At 37.8% G+C, this 27795-nt stretch overlaps 1 protein-coding gene across 3 annotated transcripts; it reads left to right on the top strand.

Annotated features, from left to right (window-relative positions):
• Nucleotides 1-52: 52 nt before the first annotated feature.
• NDUFAF5 (NADH:ubiquinone oxidoreductase complex assembly factor 5) lies at nucleotides 53-27743 on the top strand. 3 transcript variants are annotated; one of them, XM_039219104.1, is made up of 11 exons: nucleotides 53-297; nucleotides 2538-2578; nucleotides 5784-5847; nucleotides 9225-9272; nucleotides 10592-10695; nucleotides 12576-12615; nucleotides 15799-15996; nucleotides 20119-20179; nucleotides 26939-27022; nucleotides 27376-27458; nucleotides 27632-27743. In XM_039219104.1, the coding sequence occupies exons 1-11, from the start codon at nucleotides 76-78 to the stop codon at nucleotides 27722-27724; spliced, it is 1038 nt and encodes a 345-aa protein (XP_039075035.1). In that variant the 5' UTR covers nucleotides 53-75; the 3' UTR covers nucleotides 27725-27743. The 3 variants fall into 3 exon arrangements, 2 of the variants coding, with proteins under 2 accessions (XP_039075035.1, XP_039075036.1); XM_039219105.1 differs by lacking the exon at nucleotides 53-297 and adding an exon at nucleotides 327-457; XR_005525843.1 differs by lacking the exons at nucleotides 27376-27458; nucleotides 27632-27743 and adding an exon at nucleotides 24593-24689.
• Nucleotides 27744-27795: the final 52 nt, after the last annotated feature.

Genomic DNA, 27795 nt, shown 5'->3' with positions numbered 1-27795 from the left:
CCGTAGCATAGGCGCCGGAGTGGCTGTGGCGCAGGCGCAACATAAAGGCGCCTGGAAGTGGCCCTACCGTTGGAGATGTTGCGGCTCTGGGGGCTCAGGCTACGGTGGCAGAGACCTCCGGCGCTTGGGATCCCAGCAAAGAACCTCGGCCTTAGAAAGGTCGCTTCCTGCATCTCTCCACCGGGCAACACCTCGCCCAGAGCTCTAAATATCTTCGACCGGGATTTGAAGAGAAAACAGAAGAACTGGGCGGCCCGGCAGCCCGAGCCGATGAAGTTTGACTACCTGAAGGAGGAGGTGAGTCCGCACGGCAACATGGGAAGGGCGGCGCCAAGCGCTGGCTCAGAGTCTGGGGGCTCCGGCCTGGCCCCAACCGACCCACCTCGCCGTGTGACCTTGAGCAGCCGCCTTGCCTGAGCCTCTACTGTAATCACTGAAGGAGTGCACCTGGATATTTGTAAGCTGTTAATTCATCTATTCATTCATCGGACCCGGATATTTGTAAACTATTCATTCATTCACTCACTCACTCACTCACTCATTCACTCAGCAAATACCGCTTGAATTGTATACATCTATGCCCTGGGCAGAGTAAGACCGCTACACTCAGGAGGTTTCATTCTTGTGGGAGTAGGTGGACAATAAATATAATTTCAGCCAAAGTAAGGTGAGGTACTGAAGTCAAGTATTAACGACCGCGGTGGTCAGAGAAGGCCTCTCAGACAGATGACGCGATGAGGCAAGCTGAGATCTGGAGGGAATAGCCTTCTCGTCAGAGAGAAGGACCAGTGTCCCTGAGGCGGAAAGGACCTTGTTGAGGCCTCCCGTGAAATTTCTGTGAAGGAGAGAGCGGGGGAGGAGGTCAGGCCGAGAGGACTGGGATTATTAGGGCGGTAAGAGATGAGGACTTTGGATTTTCTTGTCTAACCGAGCTTCCCCATTCAGTATGGTAATCTCTGGCCACATGCGGCTATTGAGCACTTGCAATGTGGCTAGTCCAGTTGAGATGTGCTGTAAGAGTAAAATACACTGGATTTCAGTGACTGAAGAAAGGATGCAAAATATTTCATTAATTTTTTTTTATCTTTACCTGTTAAAATTATAGTTTTGATATAGGGTTAAGTAGAATATGTTAAAAATAATTTCTGTTTCCTTTTTCTATTTAAAAGTGGCTATTAGAATATTTAAAATTACATCTATGACTTTCATGTTTTTCTGTTGGTCAACTGCTCTAGAGGAGTGTGAAAGCCTGTTGAATGGTTTTAAGCAGTGAAGCGATAGAATCTGGTTTATGTTTTAGGAACGTTAATTAAGATAAATTAAGGTCTCTGATTTGTGCTGGTTTGAAAGACCTCTTCCTATGTCCTGGGGGACTGGAGGCTAAGGGTTTCTGTTCTCTGGATATGCAGCACCAAGTTCAGGCCTAAGTAAGTGTTTCTTTGGGGAAGACACAAAACTGAAGTTAAGTATAATGAACTCTTTCAAGGAAAAGCAGAGAACAGTTTTTGAGTTCCTTTGGACAGAACTCTGTGCAAGCCTGGCCTGACCAGATGATTGTGTTTCTTTGTAGGGTTCATAAAGATATGTACTTAGATGTGTATTTCTAACCACTCTTCTCCAAGCAAAGCATGTAGATTACAACTTGACCGATGCCTTGTCAATATGTAGAACTAGAATAAATGAGTTAAAGTGTACGACAGTTCTTTTTAATATAAACAAAGAATATTCATAGTGGGAATGATATACCTCTAGGAGAAGACTTCTGCTGTACCTCTTTCCTTTCACTTTCTACCCCCAAAAGCAAATACACATATGTTCTGAACTTCTAAGTCCTAATAAAAACTCTGGGGTGTTTATGAAGGAGTAGTGAAATGTGAGGAATATTAGGCCCCCACATCTTATTCCTGTCAGATGAAGATAGCCTAGCAAAGGAGGCACCTCCCTTCTTACCTCTTTTAGATTGGGATGGGACTGGGGAGAATAGCAGGAAGTGCAGTCTCTTCAGGTTTGGCTGACTTTCTGATTTGCACATGTTGCTTAGAAAAGTTACCTGTTTAGTAGTTCCACAGACTTTCTTAGTACTTTTCAAGTAATAAAGTTTTTAAGTGATCGTTTATACATCGATCTGTAATAAACGCCAGCTAACAATATTTTTTCACTTTCATATACCTCATGCTACTATCTGTCAACAATAATGTACCTGTTATGTTTCTGTTACTTTCTCATCCTTGTGATCTTATATAGGACATGGAATGTAAAGGTCAAATATACATATCCATATCCATGAATAGTTAGTCTTGAATTCATTAAGTTGACTTCTGAAGAAATTTGTCTCAATCTGTTTCCTGGGATAATTTAATATATTATGTTCCTATTTATAATTTGTGGTCAAATTGAAAATGAGATAGAAGCACTTACCAACATATTGAAACATAAGTAATCTATGGATTGTTGAATGCTGGAGAAACAGTGCTGCTTCTCTGTTATGCCTACTTGATTTATATATATATATATCATTGCTGCTTGTAATCCTTCAGGTTGGAAGTCGGATTGCAGACCGCGTATATGACATAGCTAGGTAAGTGATGATTATCATAATAAAATGCAGTTTTTTGACTGGAGATTCAAGAGATTGGATGTTGAGAGCTTAATGTCTGGAATGGCAGAATCTAAAGAAATTTATTACCAGGATTAGTGATGTTAATCACACTCTAAGTCTCTCCTTTTTTTATATATGGGACAGCAAGTGTTCTTTTTTTTTCATTCTTGCCAAGAAAAAAAAAAAGAAAAAGAAACACAACTCCTAGCTTCTCTTTGAGCCTGAATGATTTTTTTTTTTGAATTGGTAAAGATGTCTTTTTTTTTTTAATTTTTTTTTTTTTACAAATAGTTTATTGTCAAATTAGTTTCGACATAACACTCAGTGCTCATCCCCACAAGTGCCCTCCATGCCCATCCCTCCTACCCCCCCCATCTATCAGTCCTCAATTTTTTTTCAGCATTCAAGAGTCTCTCATGGTTTGTCTCTCTCCCTTTCCCCCACCATTTCCCCCCTTCTTCTCCCCCTTGTTCCTCCGTCAAGTTCCTCCTAATCCTCCTATACGTGCAAACATATGGTATTTGTCCTTCTCTGCCTGACTTATTTCGCTCAGCATAACACCCTCAAGGTCCATCCATGTTGCTACACATGGCCAGATTTCATTGTTTCTCATTGCCATGTAGTATTCCATGGTATAGATAAACCACATCTTCTTGATCCATTCATCTGTTGATGGACACTTAGGCTCTTTCCATGTTTTAGCTATTGTGGAGAGTGCTGCTATGAACATTGGGGTACATGTTGAGCCTGAATGATTGATCCAGTTTCATCTGGCCAAGAGCCACTAATGGAAACATTGGTCCAAAAATGGAGATAAAGAATTGATCACATGTGAATTTTTAAGATTTAGTAAATCTAGCTTTAAATGTTTAACTAAAATTAACAACAGAACCCTTTACTATCTAAGTGAAGGAGAGAGTCTGCCTAGATTTGTTCCCCAATCAGGTTATATGAGACTTTGACTATTTTAACTATTCTTAACGGCAGTAAGGGTTCTATGACAATTATACAGACGCAGATTTGAGAAGAGAACACGTTCATGAAGTAGTGTTAAAACCTTGATGAATTCGTTGCTGCATATTATGCATAACAAAAATTTTACAGATTCAAGTTTACAGCTGTATGGCAGGAACCATATAAATGATGGTTAAATAATGGCTTTACTATAGAATTGCTCTGAGATGTTAGGAAATCATTTTTTTTGCTCTTTTTAAAAGACATTGTTAAATTACACCAACATGGGATGAATTTATTATATTTGCCTATAAAAGAAATTTTATAAACATGAAAGAAATTTTCAAAAACATAGTCATTTTTTAGAGATATTCTTGCTACTTAGCGACTTGGGATGAATTAATTTTGTAAGGTAAAAAAATGCTTCATTGTTATAAATAATTACCCCCATTCATCTGTTTTTTTAGGACCCATTTTTTAAGGGTCTGAAACAAATAGCTAGTTCTCTACACTTGCTTGGATTTTAGGCCATTTATTAAAAATTAAACGTTGAATTTTCTAAATCAGTATGGATTTTACAGTCTTTTTGTGTCTTCGTACTGAGCAAAACAGTTTACAGAGAGACCTGTGATTATGACTAAAAGCATGTCTTAAACTAACATTAACTCTTTAGAATTAAATTATTAAAAATACCAGTGTGTGGGGCCCCTGGGTGGCTTAGTCGGTTAAGCGTCCGACTTTCGCTTAGGTCATGATCTCGCAGTTCGTGGGTTTGAGCCCCGCGTCGGGCTCTGTGCTGACTGCCAGCTCAGAGCCTGGAGTCTATTTCGGAGTCTGTGTCTCCCTCTCTCTCTGACCCTCCCCTGCTCACGCTGTCTCTCTCCTAGAAATAAATAAAAAAATATTAAAAAAACAAAAAATACCAGTGTAAATACCAGTTCTTGCACTGTTGTTCTGTTTTTATGAAGTGTAATTTATATTATTCACAGCGATCTTTTTTTGATTTTTAAAAACTAGCCCCACAGATTATTAAATGTCTTATTTGTAGTATCTGAGGTCCACTCAATACGTTTACAATTTGTGACAGTAATAGCAACTCGTAACCAATGTTTGTTGAGCACTCGTACTGTGCTAGATACTTTCCATGCACCATTTCATAAAATTATCTTGAGGGAGGTAGTAACTTCCATTTTATAGATGGGGAAACAGATTCAGTAAGATTAAATCACTTGTCTTATGGTCACAGAACCAGTAAATTGCTGGCCCAGAATTCTAAATCACATCTTTCTGATCCTGAAGCTGTGTACTTCACCGTGTCACACTTCCTGTATTGACAGTCAAGATAGCTTGCATTAGGTAAATAAATAGTTCTTTCTCACACCAGTTCTCCAATTGTGTACTGGTGTTCTTTATTTTTGACATAGGTGTTTAACAGAAATTGAAAAAGGAGTTTTTTGGGTCCAATAAAAAATATGTTATTAATGGAAAAAATTTTAAGTTTTCTTGTCACAGATTTTTCTTAAACCTGTGGATGGCCTACATTTAGATGTGTTAACTGGTTTGGTTTAAAATGACATATATTTAGAGAAGACAACATAGCATAGGGGATAGTAGTTCTAGTTCAGGATTCAGACTAACTGAATTCAAGTTCTGACTCCTTCTTATTAGTTGAGTGACCTCGGGTTGAGTTACTTTGAGCACTCAGCACATTGCTTTGAACCTGGTAAGATTTTAGTTAATGTTAGCTACTATTTAGTTGGTGTTTTGTTTTGTTTTGTTTTGAGCTTAACATTAATAGTTTGGTATTTTACGTGATGATTTAGGTCACTTGTTGCCTCAACAAATTTGAGAAAAAAGATAATTAGTAAGTTCCAGATACATATGCAGATATTTTCATGTTAATGTACATTAGCTTCTTTTCCTTCTTTATTTGGATATATTATCAAATTAAAATACCCCTACTGAATTTGTTCTTTGAATCCACGTCATGGAGCAACTTCATGGAAATTGAAGTTCTATGGGGTCCTATGAATATCTGTACCAGACAGACTTGCTATTTCAATATGATTTCTAGTAGAAATAGCTTGTGAGGTGAGGCAGAAAAGGTAGATAATGTAACTTTTTGAAAGTTGGGTTCATTAATAGGTCTTTAAGAAAAATTGCTTCTTAATAATTGTTTTATGGACTGTTTTATTACAGACAAATCATAACTTCTGTGTCTGCTTTTTAGAAATTTTTCCCTTGCTTTGGATGTTGGTTGTGGAAGAGGTTACATAGCACAGCATTTGAATAAGGTATGTCTATTCAATGACTTAATTTACTTTCAGAAATATAATTGGCTAATTTTAAAGATAGAACATCTTCCTTAATTCAGCTTGTATCATATTTAGATTTTGATCATATCAAGATTGCTAAGTTTTTTTTTTTTTAATGGCAAACCAATGGTTATTTTATGTCACCTCTTAAGTATTTTTTCCTTTAAGTGTTTTTTCTTTTTTTTAGTACATTTTATACATTAATTCCTACTAGGAGCTTCTTTAAGTCTATGTAAGATACGTTGCTCTTCATTCCCATTCTGCGCAAATGTTTTTGATACTTCACAATAAAATCAGATCGACGTTCATTTGGAAAATGTGATTAAACTAACTTTTTAGCTGAGAAAAATATTTTATCATTTGATTAGAAATCTTTCTGTGTGTTTATATATAGGTAGCCTTTATTAAGGCTTATACCATTTTATTTTGCATTTTATAATTCAGACCATGAAGACATTCATTTATTGTTTTAACCCCTGTATATATGATACTGTGTTGGACACCTATTAAAGTGGGCTTTCTGTGTAAAATCTACTTCAAAAAAACATACACTTGGGCCAGGGTGGCAGGAGGGGGATGTGAGAGGCTCCCCAAACATTGTTGTGGTTGGCAGGGCAAATCTGTTCTTCTAGTTGCTCAGGCCAGAAAACTTATTCATTGATCCCTCTTGTGTCCTTCCCTCCCGCATTGAATCCATCAGCAAACTTTATTTGGATTTCAAAATATATCCATAACTCTACTACCTCTTACCACTTTCATTGTTATCATGTTGGTCTTCACTGCAATAGCCCCCTTATTGGCCTCTTTGCTTCTACCTTTGCCCTCAATAGTCCATTCTCACAATGAAGTAATCCTTTTAAAGCATGGGTCAGTTCATTGCCAGTGGTCTGTTGAGAACTTTTGCCTTCTTATCTAACTCAGTAATAAGCCAGTTTTAATCCATAAGGCCCTCAGTGATCTGGCTCCCTAACATGTTTCTGACTTCATTTCCTTCCCCTCATTCCTTACTTTTCAGCAACCCTAACCTTCTCACTGTCTCTCAAACTGGCCAGCACTTTGCATTATACTTGTTATTCTCGTGTTCTTTCCCAAGGTATCTGTTTGGCTTACTTCCTCACCTCTTTCAGGTCTTTGCTCAAATTATCCCTCATCAAAACTTTCCTGATTATTCTATAAAATAAGATCCCATTCTCCACTAGGCATTTGCCTTATTTGTTTCCACAGCACTTATTAGCACCTGATGTACATTTGTTTATTTGGTGTCTGTCTTCTCTTATGGAATGTAAACTCCATAGACTTGCTCACTTTTGGTCACTGCTAAATTCCCAGTACCTACAATACACAACGAATTAAGTGAATATTTAACTAATATTCATTTAATTATTTGATTCATTTAATTCATTTAATTAAATGAATATTATATTTATATTTAAATATAATATTAATATTAACAAATTAATATAAATTAAATTAATAATTATAATTAAATATTATATTTAATTAAATGAATATTAATTTGAAGTTATCCCTTCAGTGACTAGAAAAATCAGAGGAAGTGGTAGGGCAAAGAGCACAGGGTATTCCTGTTTTAGATTTGCTGAGTTTGAGTTAACAGTGGACTGTATTAGTGTTAATGTCTGACAGGTAGTTGGAAATGTGGAACTGGAATTGGGGTGTTGAGGTTAAGAGCATTGCCTTGAACTTGGACAGATAGTGATTTCAAATTCAGCTGTGCCACTTGCTGACTATATATCTTGGGCCAGTTACTCAGTCTCCTCGCACCTGAGTTTCTATAAAGTGTGAGCAATAATACCTATCTCCAAAGGGACAGCAAGAGTATAAAGTGAGACAAGGTAAGTCTGACAAAGTGGAGGCTATTGTTCTTACTTGGAAGTTGTTGGAACTTTGGAACTTATTGTTCTTATTTGGAAGTCTGTCAGAGGTGACAACTGAAGCCATAGGAACATAAACTCACTGGGGCAATAATATAGAAAAGAACCTTCCACAACTGTATTTAGGGATGGGAGAATGAAGAGTAGTTACACCACAGAAATTGGCAAACACTACAAGTACTCAGGGCACTTTTTTTTTTCTTGAGAGCCAGTTGCACTTGGGTAGTCAGCAGTGGCCAGGTTATGATAGGGTCCCCTTTCCAAGTTGTGGGCAGGAAGTTCTTTAAGAAGTGGGTGTGCATGAAGTGAAAAGGACTGGCTTCTTTAACAGAGGAGGGGAGGACTACAACAAAGCTGGACTTCACACAGGTCAAGTGAAATAGGACTGAGAGCAGACACACTGTTGTAGTTGATTAGATTGTTAGTAATATTTATAAATGGCATGAGCAGTGAGAGTGGGAATAGGTTATCAAGAATCAAGGAGAAAGAGGCGCGCCCGGGTGGCTTAGTCAGTTAAGCGTCCGACTTTCGCTCAGGTCATGATCTCGCGGTTCATGGGTTCGAGCCCCGCGTCGGGCTCTGTGCTGACTGCCAGCTCAGAGCCTGGAGCCTGTTTCAGTCTGTGACTCCCTCTCTCTCTGACCCTCCCCTGCTCACGCTGTCTCTCTCTCTCTCTCTCCTAGAAATAAATTAAAAAAAAAACATTAAAACAATTTTTTTAAAGAATTAAGGAGAAAGACATTGGTGAGAATTAGAGTTGTTGATTACATACAGAACAGCCAGATGGTAGTTAGAGGTGAGGAGATCTCTCCAGATTGGGAAGCTCATGACTTTTTCAAGATAAGGGAAGGAGATACAGAAGACAGAGATGGAAGATTTGATAGAGATGGTGATGGAAGCAGTAGGATCCTGTAGAAAAGGTCATAGTGGAAAGTGTTAATCTAGGAAAGAAGTGATGCAGTGCTCTTTCCTCTTGGAATGGAGAGAGGAGAGATGAAACAGGGGAAATGAAACCAGTGAGCCCTCTATCCCCCCAAGTATCTGTGTTTATTATGTCGTCTTTACTCTGTGTGAACTATATGAATGAAAAACTAAAAGAGGAAAACTATCCGGGACTTCTGTGGCCCAGGAGTGGGGAGGACCAGTTCTCAGCACACATAAGCCTTAATCCCTGGAGTAAACTCAGGATGTTGATTACTAAATCTGGATTGTATATTTTATTAAATCTAGTTAAATACGTTAAATATAGGCATGGTTCTTTAAATTTCAAAGTGTGTAACTTACTATGTGTTATTAATGCTAGTTGTGTACTATACTGGTTTTACTTCAGAAAAATACCCTTACAAAGCTGAAAATTAACCTATGAATTATCACTTTCTCCTTGAGCAATTTCAGCAGTTATTTGTTTTGTTAGTGGGCTTTTGTTAGTTTTTGTATTTTCTAATTAACTTTATTCCATTGCAGGAAAGTGTTGGAAAGTTCTTCCAAGTAGACATTGCAGAAAATGCTTTGGTAGGTAGTTTCTTAACACTATTGATTTCTGATCTCTTGGTTTTATTTTTAGTTCTTTATTTTTATTTCCTTCAAAATGAAAATAGCTTTATTTTTTTTCTGATTATAAATATAACACATAGAAAGAATTAAATAATACAGGAAATGTAAAGGGGAAGAAAATATCACCCCTGGTCCTCACCATTCAGGGACAACCACTAGTGACATTTTGGTCTCCGCCTTTGCAGATGTATAGCTATCTCTGTAATTTTATACAAATGATATAATGATAACATGCTATGTTTTTCACAGGATATCATTCTTTTATATCAACAAATGATATATGTACACAGAAATTCCATCTTTTAAAATGACTATATACTAATATAAGAATATTCCATGATTTATTTGGCTAAATTTCTGTTGATTTTTAGTTTCTTAATAACTAACACTGGGAAGAACAGCTTTATACAAAGCAACTTTGTACTTTTGATTTATTTTTCTCCCTGGGAATAAATTCCTAGTAGTGGAATTTATGAATGCATTGATGTTCATCTTTAAATTTTTGATATATGTCTCCATACTTCCATTAGAAAGATAGAATAATATTATACGAAAGCAACTTTTTCCTCCTATTTGGCAGTACTGGGCCAATGGTTTCTGTCTTTGTCAGTTTGATAGGCAGAAAGTAGAATTTTACTGATATTTTTATTTGTACTTCAATTATGAATGCAGCCAAACAGCTGTTGATGTCTTTTGGCTATTGGTATTTCTTAATTTGTGAACTTGTAAGTTTGTGATGTGTGTGTACCTGCATTGTTGCCTTATTATGTTCTTATTGTGGGGAGTTTGTAAGAGTTTGCTTTTTGGGGATGTTAATTTCATCGTCTATGTTATAAGTATTTCCCAAAGTGTATGGCTTGCATTGTTTATGTGTTTTTAGAAGTTTTGATTGGTTTATCATTACATAGATTAGTCTTTTCCTTTATAGTTTCTGGCTTTTGAGTCATGTTTGCTTAAAATGTTTCCACCTAAGAGTAGAAAAATGTTCACCCATATTTTCATCTAGTACTTTTATGGCTTCAGTTATGCCACTGAAACTTTCAGTCTTCTGAGATTTATTTTGGTGTGAGATAGGATCCTATTTATGTTTTTCCAACCCACTAGCCAGTTTTTGTGTCATATAAGAAATACTTCTTGAGCTTCTCTGTGGCTCTGTTTTTTGGAAAGTATAGAAACTGCCGAATGAATATAACATTGACTTAAATTTAGTAATGATTGCATTAGTAATTGAAATTCTATATGAATGTGTTTTGAACTTTTATTTTTTTAATCACTAGAAAAACACCTTAGAAATGGAAATCCCTACTGTCAGTGTTTTAGCTGATGAAGAGTTTCTTCCCTTCAGAGAAAATACATTTGACCTGGTGGTTAGCAGTTTAAGGTTGGTAATCCATTTGTACTTCTTCAAAATGCATGTTTTAAATAGATAATTCATGCTATAAAATTATAATATTATGAGGTAAAATAGCTAATGGAGTAAATTCTTTTTTTTGTTTTTGTTTTTGTTTAATGTTTATTTATTTTGAGATGGGGAAGAGACAGAGAGGGAGAGAAAATCCCAAGTAGGCTCTGAGCTAATGCAGGGCTCAGTCCCGCAGTGACATCATGACCTGAGCAGAAATCAAAAGTTGGCTGCCCAACCTGTTGAGCAATCCAGGCACCCCTGGAGTAAATTCTTAGTACCTTTTTTAAAGTCACAAACCAGTTTACTTGGTTTATAAGCTATAAGATTTCTTTGGTAAAGAATTATAAATTACATGCTCCCTAGTGGAGATAATATAATATAGTATCTTAACTTTTTTCTTCCCAACTTTTTTCATATTGCTAAAGCTGATCTATGATAGAAGGGTTTTCCTCCCTGATTCTTATTACTTAGTATTGATATTAATGGGGGCAGGGAGTTGTAAAGGATATACAGGCTCCAATATTCAAATGTTAGAGCACCCTTATAAACTCACTCTGGCAAATAAGGAAAAGCTAGTATTTCTTTCAACTTCAGTTTTTCTACCACACAGAAATATAGTCCTGAAGGTTATTGTTTTTCCATTTGTGCTTCCTACGGTGGCCCTCCACATTTATTACATAAATGTATAAATACTTATTGAATAGATTATAATATACTAGACTCTGAGCTAGATGCTTTGGGGGAATACAAAAATGAATCCAGACAGTGATCCTGCCCGCAGCGAACTTAGATTCTAATAGAAAAAATAAAATATTCTTTTTTTTAAGACTTTATTTTTTTAAGGTAATCTCTACACCCAACATAGGGGTTGAATTCACAACCCTGAGATCAGGAGTCAGATCCTCCACCAACTGAACCAGCTAGGTGCCCCAAAATAAAATATTCTGTGTGGTACGTTATTTTCCCTGTCTTATTTTATAGTCAGATTTTCTTTCAAAGATTCAACATGCTTTTCATGTCAGCACAGCTGTTTTTAGGGTGACCAGTCACCCAAGACTTTGCCAGTGTTAGCACTGAAAAGGCTTATGTCCCAGGAATCCCTCAGCCCCAGACAAACTGGGAGAGTTACATTCTTGCTGTTTTCTTCAGTGAGTTTGTAATCTCTTCCCTGCTTTTTAAGATATGCTGAACAAATTTAGAAGAGTGTTCACATTCTATCATGAAATGAAAAACATTACAGAGAATATTGGTCTAAGGGAAAGAGCTCTGGGCAGGGAGTCAGAATGTGATTTTTAGCTCCTCTGCTTGCTGTTTGCAAGTACCTAATTCTGTTGCTTTCAGTTTCCCCATAAGCATGATCGAGGTTATAATATGGTATAACATTCTTAATTTTTAAAGCATCTAAAAGTTGTCAGAAAGCATTATGAAAGATAAATGTGATCTTAACACAGTATGGTTTGAAATGGGCATTCATTGCCATCCTGGAAGGCAGCATGAGAGGATGCTACCTCAGTCAGGAAAGTATGACCATACTCTACAGAGACTATGATTCTTGCCATCACATATCACCAGGCACTAGGACAGGGTGAATAGGAGTAAAACAAAATGAAATAGATTCCCTAAATTAAGTTTTAAATACTTTTTGTATTTATAGAACTGTCAAGCTTTCTAGCATGACACAAGGAAGGTTTTCCCCTGGGAATAGTCTTCACTTTAAAATTTATATGAAAATAGTGAATTTTGGTATGCAGTTTCAGACTTCAAACTTAACTCCTTTTTTGTGGCTTTTCTTTATTTAATTGATAATTACACTAATTATATGAATTAAGCTAAACAAATATGTTTTCATATTCTAGTTTACATTGGGTGAATGACCTTCCTAGAGCACTTGAACAGGTAAGAAATGTAATGTTTACTCAAATAGGCTGTGTCATTATTAGAAACTTCTCAAAATTTGTTTTTACCAGAATCTTACAAATGTTTTCCATTTTATCCTTATGATGATTGGAAATGAAAGCAAATCAAGTATTTATTATCTTCTATGGGCCAAATACATCTGATGCCTTTTGGCATATTAAGAAGTACATTGGGGGCTCCTGGGTGTCTCAGTTATATAAGCGTCTGACTCTTGGTTTCTTCTTAGGTTGTGATCTTATGAATTGTGAAATTAAGCCCCATGTCAGGCTCTGGGCTGACAGCATGGAGCCTGCTTGGGAATCCCAAGGGATTCTCTCTCCCCCTCTTTCTCTGCCCCTCTCCTGCTCATGCTCTTTGTCTCTCAGAATAGAATAGAACAGAACAGAACATTGGGTGACTCCCCCCTGCCTAGGAATTCAAGAAATCTAATTATGGAAATATTTTAAATATGTATGAAAGCCTATATATTGTCCAAAATAACTTGGAATAGTATTGACATCACATTGATAATGGACATTTTCTGTGTAGTTTCCTTTTCTTAATTGTCTATAAATTTTTTTTTGTGGGTCGGAACTTATTTGTTTGTATTTGTATCTTCCCTACACCTTATACTAAGAGAGAGTGAGGTACATTTGTTGGTTGGCATTTGTCAGTGAACTTATGAGGAGTAAGTAAAGAGCACTGTGTTCAGAGGAGGGAAATCACTGGGTCATGGGTGGCCTAGGAAAGCTTCAAGAAGAGGGAATTACTTGAGCAGGGCCTTAAGATAGTTCAGATTTGGAGTGGGAATTCATATTCACAGGATGGAGGTGGTAGAAGAGCCTCACGAACATGAAAGAACAGAGAAGGAGCCTCTTTGGAGATGAATATAGCACTGGGAAATGAGGTAACTTTGGGACCAAATTTAGGAAGACTTGGGTAACAGATAAAAGAATTTAGAGTCCATTCTTTGTGCATTTAAGAGCCACTGGAGAATTTTGAAGAGGAAAGTAACATAATTAAAAGGCTGATGGGCAGGATAACTTCCATATCGTAAGCACACACTGTTTGCTAATCACTGTGTCTTGTTTTATATGTGTTAAATAAATAACTCTGTAAGATGTGTTCATTTTGCTAGTTGGAAAACTGATTCCAGAAGTTGGTTCAATTAAAGAGATTGCGTCTATCATCCAGGCATGAGAGAAACTAAAGCTTAGTGGCAGTAGCAAGAATTAACAGAAAGAGAATTTTGGACTCCTGTAAAGGAAGAGTCAGCCATTTGGCTGGTTGGATCTGAAGATCAAAGACCGGGAGGAGTCCAAACTCACCTTAAAGTTTTGAATTTGGATGCCTGGGAAAATAATTAGTAAAAGTAGGGGAAGGAATGGTAATGATCAGATAAAGGGAATAGAAAATGGTAATTGACAGAAATATGGCAATTAGAGAGGGGAATGGGTTTGAGAATAAGTGTTATGTGTATGTTGGTTGTGTTGGGTGGTTGAGTGCCAAGATACAAATGTCCATGGCACAGGCAGATGAAAATGAGTTTATAGTTCTGGGAAGATGTCCAGGCTAAAGATAGTGATTGGGAAGTCATCCTGTGAAATCCATGGGAATTGATAAGCCCTCTGAAGTAGGGAGAAGCTGCAAAGAGCTGAGGAGTGACTCTTTGATACTTGCTAGGTGACAAGAGAAGGAAGCAACAGCAAAGGGGGAGAGGGGAAGAAAGCCAAGATTTTACGATTGATTTACTTGTATACTGTTTTGTAATGGTTTCATGATATATTAACTATAAATTTAAGATGGGTATTTTGGTTAGCAGAGCCTACTATGATTTTGGGTTTACTTCAGAATCAACCCTTTCCTGTAACGTTCCTCATTGTTGAGAATAGTCAGAGTCAGATCTATTTACAGATGGTAATTCTAAGAAGAGAGTCAGTGAGTAAACATTTGTGATTCTGGAATCCATTGCAACCACTGTTTTGCTTAAATTATCAATTAAAAATTGTTTTTGTTGTAAAGCTGGGAAATAAGTTACTTCTCCTTATAGGAAACTAATATTTGATTAGATTAGTGTGGTGAATCATGATAGTTTCTGTTTAAATTAGATTTTTTTTTGCATAACAGGCTAACTTAGTGGTTTAAAACAACAGTTTACTTAGCTCATGAATTTGTGGGTTGGGAATTTGGGTTGGCCTTAGTTAGGAAATTCTTCTGGGTCTGGCCTGGCTCATGCATGTGTCTGTGATCTGCTGCTAGATTGTCCTGAAGCTGGCTGGTCAATAATGGCTTTAGCTGGGATGCCTGACTGATTTCTGTTCCTCCTATCTCTTATTCCTTACCAGACTAGCTCACTCAGGCTTGTTCACAACATGGTGGTAGCACAGGGAATCCTATAAGGCCATTACAGACCTTGGTGTGACACTGGCATGTTGTCACTTGCACTGCATTCTTTTGGCCACAGCAAGTCACAAGGCTGTCCCAGATTCAGGGAGAGGGGAAGTAGACTTCATCTTTTGATGGGAGTTGTTACAAAGTGACATTTAAAGGGCCCAGATAGAGGTTTGTGATTTTTGTGATCCACTACACTTTAAACTTTTTTGCTTTCAGTATTTTTCTGATTATAAAATAACTTGTGGGGTGCCTGAGTGGCTCAGTTGGTTAAGCATCCAACTCTTGATTTTTTCTCAGGTTATGATCTCATGGTTCATGGGATTGAGGCCCGGGTCAGGCTTTGCACTGACAGCACTGAGCCTACTTAGGATTCTCTCCCTCTCTCTATGCCCCTCCCCCACACTTGTGCACACTGGTGCACTCTCTGAAAATAAATAAACAAAATAGTTATAAAAGTAATTTGTGTCTATTAGAAAAGTTGAATACATAGAACATATTTTGTAGATATTAAGGGTATCAATTAATTATTAATTATTAACACCAATAAGTATTAATACTGTCAATAAATTATCATCTATCTTTACAGTAATATAATAATGCAGTGCCTTTCTGACCTGGTTGCCTTAGATATTATTTATTAACTCTTCTGATTATTTGACAAAATAAGAATAGTAATCATAAAAATATTGATTCAGACACCATATGTTTATTCTTTTTAACATATTTTTATCCTTTTAACATTTTTTGTGTAAAATTTTGAATAGTTTTGTTGTCTTGTATTTATTACAGATTCATTACGTTTTAAAACCAGATGGAGTATTTATTGGTGCAATGTTTGGAGGTGACACACTCTATGAACTTCGGTGTTCATTACAGTTAGCAGAAACAGAAAGGGAAGGAGGATTTTCTCCACACGTGTCTCCTTTCACTGCTGTCAATGACCTAGGACATCTGCTTGGGAGAGCTGGCTTTAATACACTGACTGTGGTAACTATCAAGAGAGTCAATTACTTTTCATTAACCCATTCATCACAGAATTCAGATAGAACTTCTCATCTTAAAGATAGAAAACTGTAGGTATTGATGGTATTATGGAAAGGTTTTAGCATTTTTTTCTCTTTTTAAATTTAGTTTGTATAAACGTATCTTGACTGACACAGGTATGAACATAAAATTTTTACTATTTGTTACTTAAATAAGTAGCTCAGAAAAAACCCAAACCTAAGTTAACATGGAGGTTGTTTTCTTTTTTTTTTTTTTTTTTTTTTTTAAATGTTTTATTTATTTCTAGGAGAGAGAGAGAGAGACAGCGTGAGCAGGGGAGGGTCAGAGAGAGAGGGAGTCACAGACTGAAACAGGCTCCAGGCTCTGAGCTGGCAGTCAGCACAGAGCCCGACGCGGGGCTCGAACCCACGAACCGCGAGATCATGACCCGAGCGAAAGTCGGACGCTTAACCAACTACGCCACCCGGGCGCCCCGAAGGTTGTTTTCTAAGACCTGCTATTCCAGTGCATTAGAATCTTCAGATCCAGAGTAATGAATATTACATTGTTACAATATGAGAGAGCATTTCAGACGATCAGGAAAAGGGGAGCACTTAACAGTATTGCATCTCCCACCAGCCCTCAACTGAAATATTGCCATACGAGGCAGAAATGAAGGTATGTTCATTCATGATCCAGGGTAGAGAATGTAGGAAAGGTGGCTATACTCCATTAGGGCTGGAGAGACCTAGAAAGAGGACCTGTACACTCAGAAGAAACATGAAGTCATCACAGTACAGTGATGGTACAGGGCGTTGGTATCTGACAGCTATAATTTGGTTCCTTACTTTGCCCCTTTAGTAGCTAGGGGAATTGAGGGGTTTACTTCACGTCTCTGAACATTGATTTTTTTTAAAAAATTCAAATGTTTCTCACCTGAGTTGGCTGTTAGTATGAAGATAAAGGGGATGAAGTGTCTAGACCACAGTAGATTTAAAGACCTTGCTACACACTTAAAATTATTGAGGACCTTAGAGAGTTTTTGTTATGTAGGTTATATCTATCAATATTAACCATATTAGAAGTGTAAACTGAATTTTAGATTTCTATTAAAAATGTTTAACCTAACATTAAAGCATTTAAAATCCTACATTTCTGTTAATTGGGAAATCTGTTATGGAAATATCCTCTATATTCTTCTCTAAAAAATGAGCTGAATAACTCAAACACTAAGATAATACAAAAATATTGGTGTGGAATCTTCTTTATGGTTTGTTAAATTAATGGAGTTGCTGATTTATAAATAAATTATCCAGATTTATTTCTTGAGACATATACACTGCCTGTAATGTGCTGTATAACCAATATATCATAATGTATTTTCTAAAAATTCCATCCCCAAAAGCTTTTATATAATCAGCTACAAAGGTTTATGTTGCATACAACATAGATATATTATTTTTACACTGCAATGGATGTTTATTTTCAAGTTAAATCAATATTGCCTTTATATGACTTTCTTAGTGAATTATTTTCAGAGTTAGTTGACATTCTGAATGAGACTCATTTCCTTTTAAAACAGAGTTGCCGGTTTAATATATTATAATACTAATATATTAGGAAAAAACTGCAGATGTGGTCCATCTTAATTTGACTTTAACAAAGGACTTTGACAAAGCTATTGTGGTATTCTTTTGATTGAGATGGAGATAATGCTTTTAGTTTCATTGAAAGATTATTTTCAAAGGATATTGCTTAATGGCTAGGTATCAGGCTGTAAGGAATTTTGTTTTCAATCTTATGATCTCTTTTAAAAAATAGCTTCTCAGTGTAGAAAAATATAGAGAAGAAATTGACTACCCAGAGATGCATACAGAAGATGATCATGTATATATTAGCAAGAAAAAGGAAATAAAAAGGTATATAAATAGAATGAGATGAACAGAGCAGGTCTAAAGTGAAAAGAAGTCTCCTCCTGGCTTTGGTCATTCACCCCAAAGATGATCTTTGTTGTCTTGTATACCCTTTCAGAACAATTTTAAATCATAGGCCACAATACAGTTATGTTATTTAAACCTACATATGCAACAATAAATAGGCTCTGTTGGGGTGCCTGGGTGGCTCAATTGGTTAACTCTCTGACTTCAGCTCAGGTCATGATCTCATGGTTCATGAGTTCAAGCCCCACATTGGACTCTGTGCCAACAGCTCTGTGCCTGGAACCTGCTTCAGAGTCTGCATCTTCCTCTCTTTTCTCTGCTCGTCCCCCTCCTCTCCCAGCTCGCACTCTGCCTCTCTGTTTCTCAAAAATAAATATTTTTAAAAAGTAAAATATACACTCTATTACTTTTATTTTCTTACCACATTTTTTGCTAGCTGTATAGTATTTCATTAAATAGATACAATTTATATAAACAGTTTTCTATTAATAGACTTTTAGATTATTTCCATTTTTTTGTTTTGTTTTGCTGCTGTTGTTTTGTAGCTATTTCAAACAATGTCGCAGTGAATTTCATTTCACATAATCTTGGCATATCTGTCAGGTTAATTTCTGGCAGTGGAATTACTAGGTCAGAGAATCTGTACATTGGAATTTTGGCAGGGTCAAATGACTCTGCAAAAGTAGCATCAATTTATGTGCCCTGTCAACAGTATATGCAAAACCTTGCTTGTACTTTGTATCTCTAAGGTTAAAAAGAAAGTAGTTATTTTGTTTGCATTTCTCTAGGAATTAGAATGGATTTAAAAAAAATTTTTTTTTAATGTTTTATTTATTTCTGAGAGAGAGAGAGAGACAGCATGAGCAGGGGAGGGTCAGAGAGAGAGGGAGATACAAAATCTGAAACAGGCTCCAGGCTCTGAGCTAGCTGTCAGCACAGAGCCCGACACGGGGCTCAAACCCACGAACTGTGAGATCATGACCTGAGCCGAAATTGGATGCTTAACTGACTGAGAGCCACCCAGGCGCCCCAGAATAGATGTTTTTGATAAGTGTCCTTTTGGGGTTTGTACTTAATTCTGTGCAATGTTAAAGTACAAAATTGGGAGGAATTAATTAATACATTAAACAAAATGACAAAACACAGAAAGATCTAGACACTACAAAGTGATTAGTGCAAATAAGTTCACGTTTCAGATACATGCTGCATTATATCAAACTTGAAAAAAAAAAACCAAAAAAACAAATATGTGTCCTGTATTTGGGGACTAGTTCCCAATATAGACAGACTCCTACATCTTCATGCTTAACATACACTTTTATCATATCACAGCCCCATGCTGATTGGGCAGCCCATCTCTATCCCATGGTTGTGCCATCTGGCTCTTGCATCTTCTGAAGTTACCTCAGCAAAAGGGATGGCTTGGAAAAGGATCACTAGTTCTCTATGACCTTGCTCTCTCCTTTCCTTTGACCAGAAAAAAATGTCTTTCAGGGGCTGGGAAGTATCAAGGAGCACCGGATATTTGGGGAACACAGTGGTCTCTGCCATTGTAACAATCAATTGTAAAGTCTTGTATCAGGCTTCAGAAAGAATGGGACATAATTGCCCAGAAGTCCATTTGAGAAATAAACTGTGTCAGCGGTGTGCCTGTCTCCCAAGTGAACCAGTGCAGTATGGCTGCATTCCTAGAAGTACATTGGAAACATCTTAGGAGATGACCCTATTTGGCTTGGTTCTGGGTGCCACTTTTTAGGAGATTGATATTGACTACGTATAGAGCAATGCAGTGAGGGTGTGTAAGGATCTATAAATCTATAAATTTTGTCCAGGGGACTAACTCTCCCCCTAAAAAATTATAATGTCCTGAAAGAGTTTTCAAAAACTTGAAGAAGAGGGTGATGGTTTGCAGATACAAAACAGACTTTTTCTATGTTGTTCCCAAAGAGAGACCTAGAACCAGTTGATGGAGTTTTAGGAAAATTTCTCTTAGATTGGTGTATTTATTCTGCAATTTGACATTTTCATAAAACAAGCATAAATCAGAAGACATCTACGAAGAATATTGTAAAGAAGATTCCTGTTTACTATGAGAGATTGTTCTGGATAATCTCTATGGCCTGTTTTCAAATCTGGGTTTTTAATGATACATGTCAAATGAATATTCCTTTTTCACTTTAAACAGGATACTGATGAAATTCAAGTTAACTATCCTGGGATGTTTGAATTGATGGAAGATTTACAAGGTAAGGCACCTTAAAGAATGTTTAGACTCCATTTGAGAGTCATATTTTGAGAGGAGACTCTGGCGGGCTCAGGGGCCCACCACTAAGGAGGATACATTGGCAAGGAGAAAGAAGACTGTCTTCATGGAGCTTATAAAATAAAATGGGTGAGGCAGATATCACACAGCTGCCATGAAGATAAATGTTAAGTTAGAATCCTGGGAAGTGCCATAAATTGGGGTACAGAGTGCTGTGACTGCCTATAAAAGGATGATAGGACTCTGTTGAAGGGTATGTCTGCAGCTGGTAGAGTGTATCGGTGACTTTCTCCAGCAACAGTTGGCAGCTTGGGTCCAGGCACAAGAAGGCAGGTAGTTAGGTTAGTGTAGGAGTAGGGTTTGTCAAAAGGATAAGTCCTTGTCTGAGAGTCAAAGAAGTCTTGTCTGAGGAAGTGGTGATTGTGCTCTAGAAGATGAAGATGAGCTAACTAGGTGAAGAGGGGAGGGAAGTGACTCACAGGCTGGGAGAACAGCATGTGCAATGACTGTGGCAAGAAAGAGCATGGTAAGTACTGAAAGCAGGGCATTTGGCTAGAGTACTGGGAATAAAAAGAGAATTAAATAATGAGATTGGTGAGTAAATGGGGGACTTACCGTCCCTATTGAGATGATTTGTCTTTATCTTAAAATGCCCCTTGAAGCATTTTAATGGAGGGGAGTTACAGGGAAGTCACGATACCAGATTTGCATTTTGAAAAAATTGGATTGGCAGATCTTAGTTGGGAGAGATTCATTGCTATGAAGCTTATTAAGAAATGATGGTGGGGGCACCTACGTGGCTCAGTGGGTTAAGTGTCTGACTCTTGATTTTGGCTCAGGTCATAATCTCATGGTTTGTGAGTTGACAGCATGGAGCCTGCTTGGGTTTTCTCTCATCCTCTCTCTGCCTCTCCCCTGCTCACATGCACTTTCTCTCTCCCCTTCAAAATAAATAAACATTAAAAAAAAAAGAAAAGAAATGATGGTGTTTTGGACTAAGATGGTAGCAGTGGAGATTGAGAGAAGTAAATGGATTCTAGAGATAATTAGGAGGTAAATTTGACAGTCTTTGCTGATGGATTACATGTGGGTGAATGGAGAGAGCTAGATGGTGTGCCTTCCTTGATAGAGGAAACAGTAGAAGACCAAGTATGGGCAGGAACACCTCTTGAGTTCACACGTGACTATTTTGGGTTTGAAGTGCTTGTAAAATGTCTAAGAGGAGATGTCAAGTAGGTGGTTGGGGGTGTGGGTATGTCATTTAGAGGAGGCAATTGCCTGGTTAAAATATCATGAGTCATCTGTGAATTGGTGATATTTGAAGCAGTTTCCTGGGATGAGGCTATGAAGTGAGAAGAGAACACAGCCAGATGCTGATCCTTTAGGAACCTAATGTACAGTGACTATAGAAGAGGGACATGTCTGGACGTGTTACAGATGCGATGATGGAGGCAGGGTAATGGAGAACCATTGCCTGGGAGAGGGAGGACTAAAATATCTTAGAGACCATGGTACCGGTGAAAACACTGAAGTCACCCAGGGTTGTGGCAGGACTTGGGGTACAGACAGGAGCTGAGGTGCCAAACCCTTTGATGATTGAGGAGAGGCACTGGGAATCTGACGTCTGTGTCTGACAGCAAGCAAGAGAGGGAGAGGGGGCCAGCCAAATAGTGGTGTTCTCAGCAGCCCAATGGTTTTTAACAAGTTAGAGGGGTAATGGCCTGAAGGAGGCTTTGAGGAGCAACAAGGACACAAACCCCGTCTCCACATCCCAAAATAGGTAAGGTATGCAGACATACATATCTGCCACTGAGGGGGCTTCTGCAGAACTGATTTCCTCCAAGGAGAGCTTCAACTTCCCTAAGAAATTGTGAGGTTTGGCTTATTACACAAATGGCATAGGCAGTTTTGATGAATGAGAGAAGCTGAAGTGATTAAAGGTGTGTTCTTTGAAACCAGAACTGTGCTTACCTAGGGGAACCTTAATCTGATCCTGAAAAATGAGAAGATGATTTAAGCAAGAGAATTATAAGGATAAGTGGATTGCAATTGCTTATAGGTTTATAGTTTTTCTTACACTCTGTTGCAGTTCTCTCAGTAGACATCTGCTAACTAATGTGTCCCTAGATTATAAGTGAGGATTAGGCCCAAGGGGACACTTGTCTGTTAGTGGCAGAATTAGGTGCCAGACTCTTGCTCTGGCATTCTCTTACCTCCCTCAACTACTTCTTTCGTGTACCCATTTGTACCATAGTCCATTTTACCCATCATCCAGCCTTCTCTGGCAACAGTATTTCTGTTGTCTTTATAAGGGGAAAGATATGTAGCTGAAAACTTAACTATTAGAGTCACTCTTCATTAAAATTTAATACAGGGATTGGTAGCCTATAGCTTGCATGCCTAAGATGACAGGGGACCAGTAATAAATCACACACCCCCTCCCAAGCACTACCCCAAGCGCTTGGCTCTCCTTGATGTAATCATGGGGCCCTTCATCCAAAGGCTAGAGAGGTGGTGGTGGGCTGATGATGTATCATTCAGACTCTAACGATAAAAATATTTCTCAAATGCAGCATTTATTTTTATTCTATATAATAAATGCTGTGCTCATGATTCATTTCAAGAGAGAAGCAAGAAAGGGACTAGAAATTAGATGTATCAGTTGGAAAAGGTTACTGCCCACTGATTTAAAAATACAGAGCTTACTCTGTGCTGGGTGCAATTTTGTGAGGTTTTCTGATATCCTAATTTTACAGATTGGCAAATGGAGACATTGCGAAGTTAAATATCTTGTCCGTGGTCACACTGGATCTGGAATCCAAAGTCCAATACTGCCTACTTGATCTGTGTGCATTTTTTTTTTCCATTAAAGCTAGCAAGTAAAATGCTCTAATCTTAACTGTATAGTTACTTGTATTTTTTAAATCACTATCCAGACAAAAAGTAGAACATTTCCAGCTGCCTCAGAAGGTTGCCTGATAATGCTACCTGGTTGATAGTCTCCACCTCCCCCAAGGGTTTTAAATAGGTCATATATTTTGAAGACCTCTTGCCAAATATTTACCTTAAGAGGCTTTGCCTCGGCTGCTTTTATTTTTACTGTAAAGCTTTTTACATAAATCATATGTTGTAGTCTTTGAGTGTCTTATCCTTCAGAGGATTAAGAAGTGTTATCTAAAGATAACTTGTAAAAGTGATATTTAACAAAAAACAGCATTAACTGGTTGATTTTATATTCATTCACTTACCATTTATTGAACATCTACCATGTGCCAGCTATTGAGTCAGTGATGAAAATACATAATCCCTTATCCCAGGGAGTTTGTGCTCTGCTAGAGACACAGATAGACAGACATTGGCATTTAACTATAAAATGAAATCATTGTGTTTTAAAGTACAGAAAAACGGAATCCCCAGATCTGCTTAGGGAGTCAGCGGTGCTTTTATAGAAGACGCAAGATCTAAGCTAAACTGAGTTTGCCAGGAGAGTTGGATGGGTGGGTGCAGGTTTGGGCCTTCGGGGCATTGCTTTCCAGGCCACGGAAATGGTCTGTGTAAATCATGGAGATGCAAGAGGATACGCACTTCCTTCACTTTGCTAATTAAGAAACTCCACAGTAATTCTGTATTGCTTGAATATATAGAATGGAGAGATGATGGAAATGATGCGGAATAGTCCACCAGAGGCTTCTAGATTTTATCAGGTGAGCCTGGTAATGTGTGGAGAGAATTTCATGCACAGGAGAGACCATCAGATCAGTATGTTAAAAAGCTCACCCTCCATAGGTGCTTGGGTGGCTCAGTTGGTTCAGCATCTGACTTCGGCCCAGGTCATGATCTCAGAGTTTGTGAGTTTGAGCCCCACGTCAGGCTCAGAGCCTGGAGACTGCTTTGAATTCTGTGTCTCCCTCTCTCTCTGCCTCTCGCCTGTGCTCGCTCACTCTCTTGCTCTCTCTCTCAAAAATAAACAAACGTTAAAAAGTTTAAAAAGCTTACCCTCCAGCGTTGTTTATAAGGCATACTTTATGAGGAAGATAGGACTAGAGCTAGCGTGGTTCATGTCTCTTGTTACACATGAGAAAGAACTTGCACCAGGTGACATATCATAAGTGATAGAGCCAGGATTTAAGTCCAGTATAGCAACCTAACTCAGATCCCAAAATCTCAACCACTCTGCCTGCTAGGGGTTAGAGGTAGCTGAGATGGGAAGGAGAGTGGTGCAGGGATGAAGGGAGGAGGGGAAGAGCTTGGGTGACTACTTCCAGGCATGCTGCTTTGCCTACTGGAAGATGGTGATACCTTCAAATTCATTTCTGGTATTTTATATTGTTACACTTTTTTCTTGATGATGGTTGTAGTGTTTCTCATTTAAGCTGCCATTATTATTAATTCACAGAAAAAAGTCCAGAATGTTGACCTAATTTTACAAAACAAGTTGTGTATCAGCTGATGAATGCATGAAAAGTTTTGGAGGCTTTCACAGTAGTTTTAAGGTAAGTTCAGTTTTTTGTTGTGCTTTTTTAGATCATACTCAGTATTGTTCCTCCTAATGCATAATAAATTAGATTTTTATGCAAGCAGTTGAACTTAACCTTAAAAACACTGTGAGAGTCTTAAATACTTACCTGTTTCCTGGATTTTTATGTTATCCCAAAGCCCAGAGCTGGTCAGAAGTCCCTTAAAGTGTTTCCTAGGTGGTCCACCATGACGCTTTATGAAGTGTTAGCATTCCATTTTGAAGATGATAAAACTGACTTTATAATTAGAGTTAAGTGACTTTGCCCAAGATTCCTTAAGGCTCACAACTAGGATTATGATCTTCAAGTCTAGATTTTCTGCCCCGCATCACTGAACTGCTTCTATGAGGAGAAAGGAGGATGGGTGTGGTGGTGTGTTTCTCTTGTGAGGCAAGGAGGTGCTGCCCCAGCAGCAGAATTACTATGTTATGTAGTAGTGCTCTCAAATTTCCATATCTTAACATTGTGCTTAATAATCGTAATTAGGGTCTGTAATACCAATTATTTAAAAGGTATTTTAGAATTTTTAGCATATTAAGTATTTTTCCCCTCCCTTGGCCCCACTCTCATAGTGTATTACGTATTTACATTAAATAATTTAAACCTGATTTCCACTGATATTGCCTATATCTAATGTATAGTAAGTCACGGCCCTGGGAAGGTGAACAGAAATGAAAGCAGCGCAGCCATCGACAGCAATAAATCTTCCTAGTCCAACTCCCAGTATACCTCTGGTCACTTGATCTGGCTGATACTCACAATTTAGGAGAATGTTTTAAAATGAGATTATGTAATGGGTCTATAATGTTAGCCCTAGAAGCCTTTAGAGTTCATCTAGTCTGGCCACCTTGAAGACCCAAAGCAATTGGTCTGAGGTCATCTAGCTGCTTTGTGACAGAGTAAGATCCACCTTTTGCTTCATGATGATTGCTTTGTTAGTTTCTATGTCTGTTGTTCTTCATGAATTGGGGCCATTGTACTCACAGGACTCTGGACATTGCTTTTCATACCAGAGATTCATAACTTTAAGAAATAGGAACTTTCTGGGATTGGAGAGAAGAGAACATTTCACTTATTACAGCTGATATATTGATTGTTTTTAATAAGGCCTTTGAAAACTTGGAAGATTATTTTTAAACTTCTAAAGAACAACTGATATTGGGAATTTTATTGGTTTATTTTGTGAAAGTAGAAAAACAAAAGTAAGAACTGATTTTTTTATTGGGTAGTATATAGAAAATAAATATAAAGAATTTTTACTTTTGAAACTTGTTTTGATTTTGTGGACTAGTTTAAAATGTGGCCTTTCAGAGTATTTTTGTTTAAATATGTGCATAAAAAATCAAATATACAGCATTAATTTTTAATGAAGAATAGAAGGGTATTTATTAATCCTAGCTTTTAGGTATCAACTTGAAGGAAAGAAATCTAAATCTTATTTTATTTTTTTAATGTTTTTTTATTTCTGAGAGAGAGAGAGAGAGACAGCATACGTGAGCAGGGGAGGGTCAGAGAGAGAGGGAGACACAGAATCTGAAACAGGCTTCAGGCTCTGAGTTGTCAGCACAGAGCCCGACGCGGGGCTCAAACCCACGAACCATGAGATCCTGACCTGAGCTGAAGTTGGACACTTAACCGACTGAGCCACCCACATGCCCCAGAAATCTAAATTTTAAAACATTAAGAAAAGTGCCCCTGAAAAGAATACACATAAGTTTTTCCTAATTTGGGATTAGTAAAATATTGTAAAATCTGAAAACACCTTGTAGTTCCAGTACTATCTAATGAGTCTCAAAGCCATCTCCCAAGTTTCATGGTCAGGCAGACATCTGTGGCTTAGAAGGAGGTAGCCATTTTAATAGTGCCCTGTCCTCCTCTGAAGAGCAGCTGAAAGGGGCAGAAAATGTGGCATCCTTGAAAAGGTACGTGCCAACTCCTGATGACTCACCTAGAGGGCCGGTTGCCGTACTCTCGCCCAGCTGGCCTGCTTTAGACCATTGCTGGCAAGTAACACATGCTTATGGGGCCTGCCTGCTGAAATTCACTTCCTCACTGGTTTCACTATCCAGAAGCTTCAAGTACTTTGGCCTTAGAGTCACTAAGAAGCCTGACTATAGTCTGTTTTAGAGAATCGGGATGGGTATAGTGTTGGATGAGAAGGAGGTGTGTGTTTTGAGCGGCTCAGACTTTTGGCGGTATTATCTAAAACTGTAGTGTATTTTTAGGTATGGGTGAGAGTAACTGTGCTTGGAATAGAAAAGCCTTGCTGCACCGAGACACGATGCTGGCGGCTGCGGCGGTGTATGGAGGTAAGAGAGCTGAGCGTCCTTTCCACCCATGCCTCACCGAGGAACTCGTGCCCTGCCATGTTTACCCCTTCAAATTGCCAGTGCTTTCTCCTTTCCTGTAAAGCGTCATCAGATTTTTTTTGTCCTTCCTTTCAGAACACAGATCCTGTAGTTCCATATCCTTTTTCCAAAGAGCCCTTACTGTAGTCATAGCTGTCAGCTTCTCAGTGTTGAGGATTTTTCACATGAAGCATTTTCAGAGCCCTCCCAGTATCTCAGTATCCATTTCTCTTTGGAGGGCATGACCTTTCATTGAGCAGATTTTTTTTCCTACTTTCATTTTTTCAGATTCTAACTATTATTTGTCTTTGTAGAAATGTACGGAAATGAGGATGGCTCAGTACCTGCCACGTATCAAATCTATTACATGATAGGATGGAAATACCATGATTCACAGGTAATATTATTAAGACGAATCACCTTTCTTAGTGGCTTCATGTTTCCATTTACTTTCTAGTTTTTATTTACATAGGGTAGGGGATTTAAAAAATATATGATGGCATTAAGGGATTTAGTTTAGACCTGTATACTTATCTATTTCTAATATCTTTCATCTTTCATTATTTTCAGGCAAGACCAGCTGAAAGAGGTTCAGCAACTGTGTCATTTGGAGAGCTGGGAAAAATAAACAATCTTATGTCACAGGAGAAAAAATCACAATAAATATTTTATCCACTGTTAATGTAGTCCGGAATTTTCATCATAGATGGATGACTTTCACATCTAAAATTATT

Source organism: Hyaena hyaena, unplaced genomic scaffold (genome assembly GCF_003009895.1).
Source record: "Hyaena hyaena isolate Hyena2069 unplaced genomic scaffold, ASM300989v1 scaffold_789, whole genome shotgun sequence".
NCBI lineage: Eukaryota > Metazoa > Chordata > Mammalia > Carnivora > Hyaenidae > Hyaena > Hyaena hyaena.
This window is presented reverse-complemented; position numbering and strand designations above follow the sequence as displayed.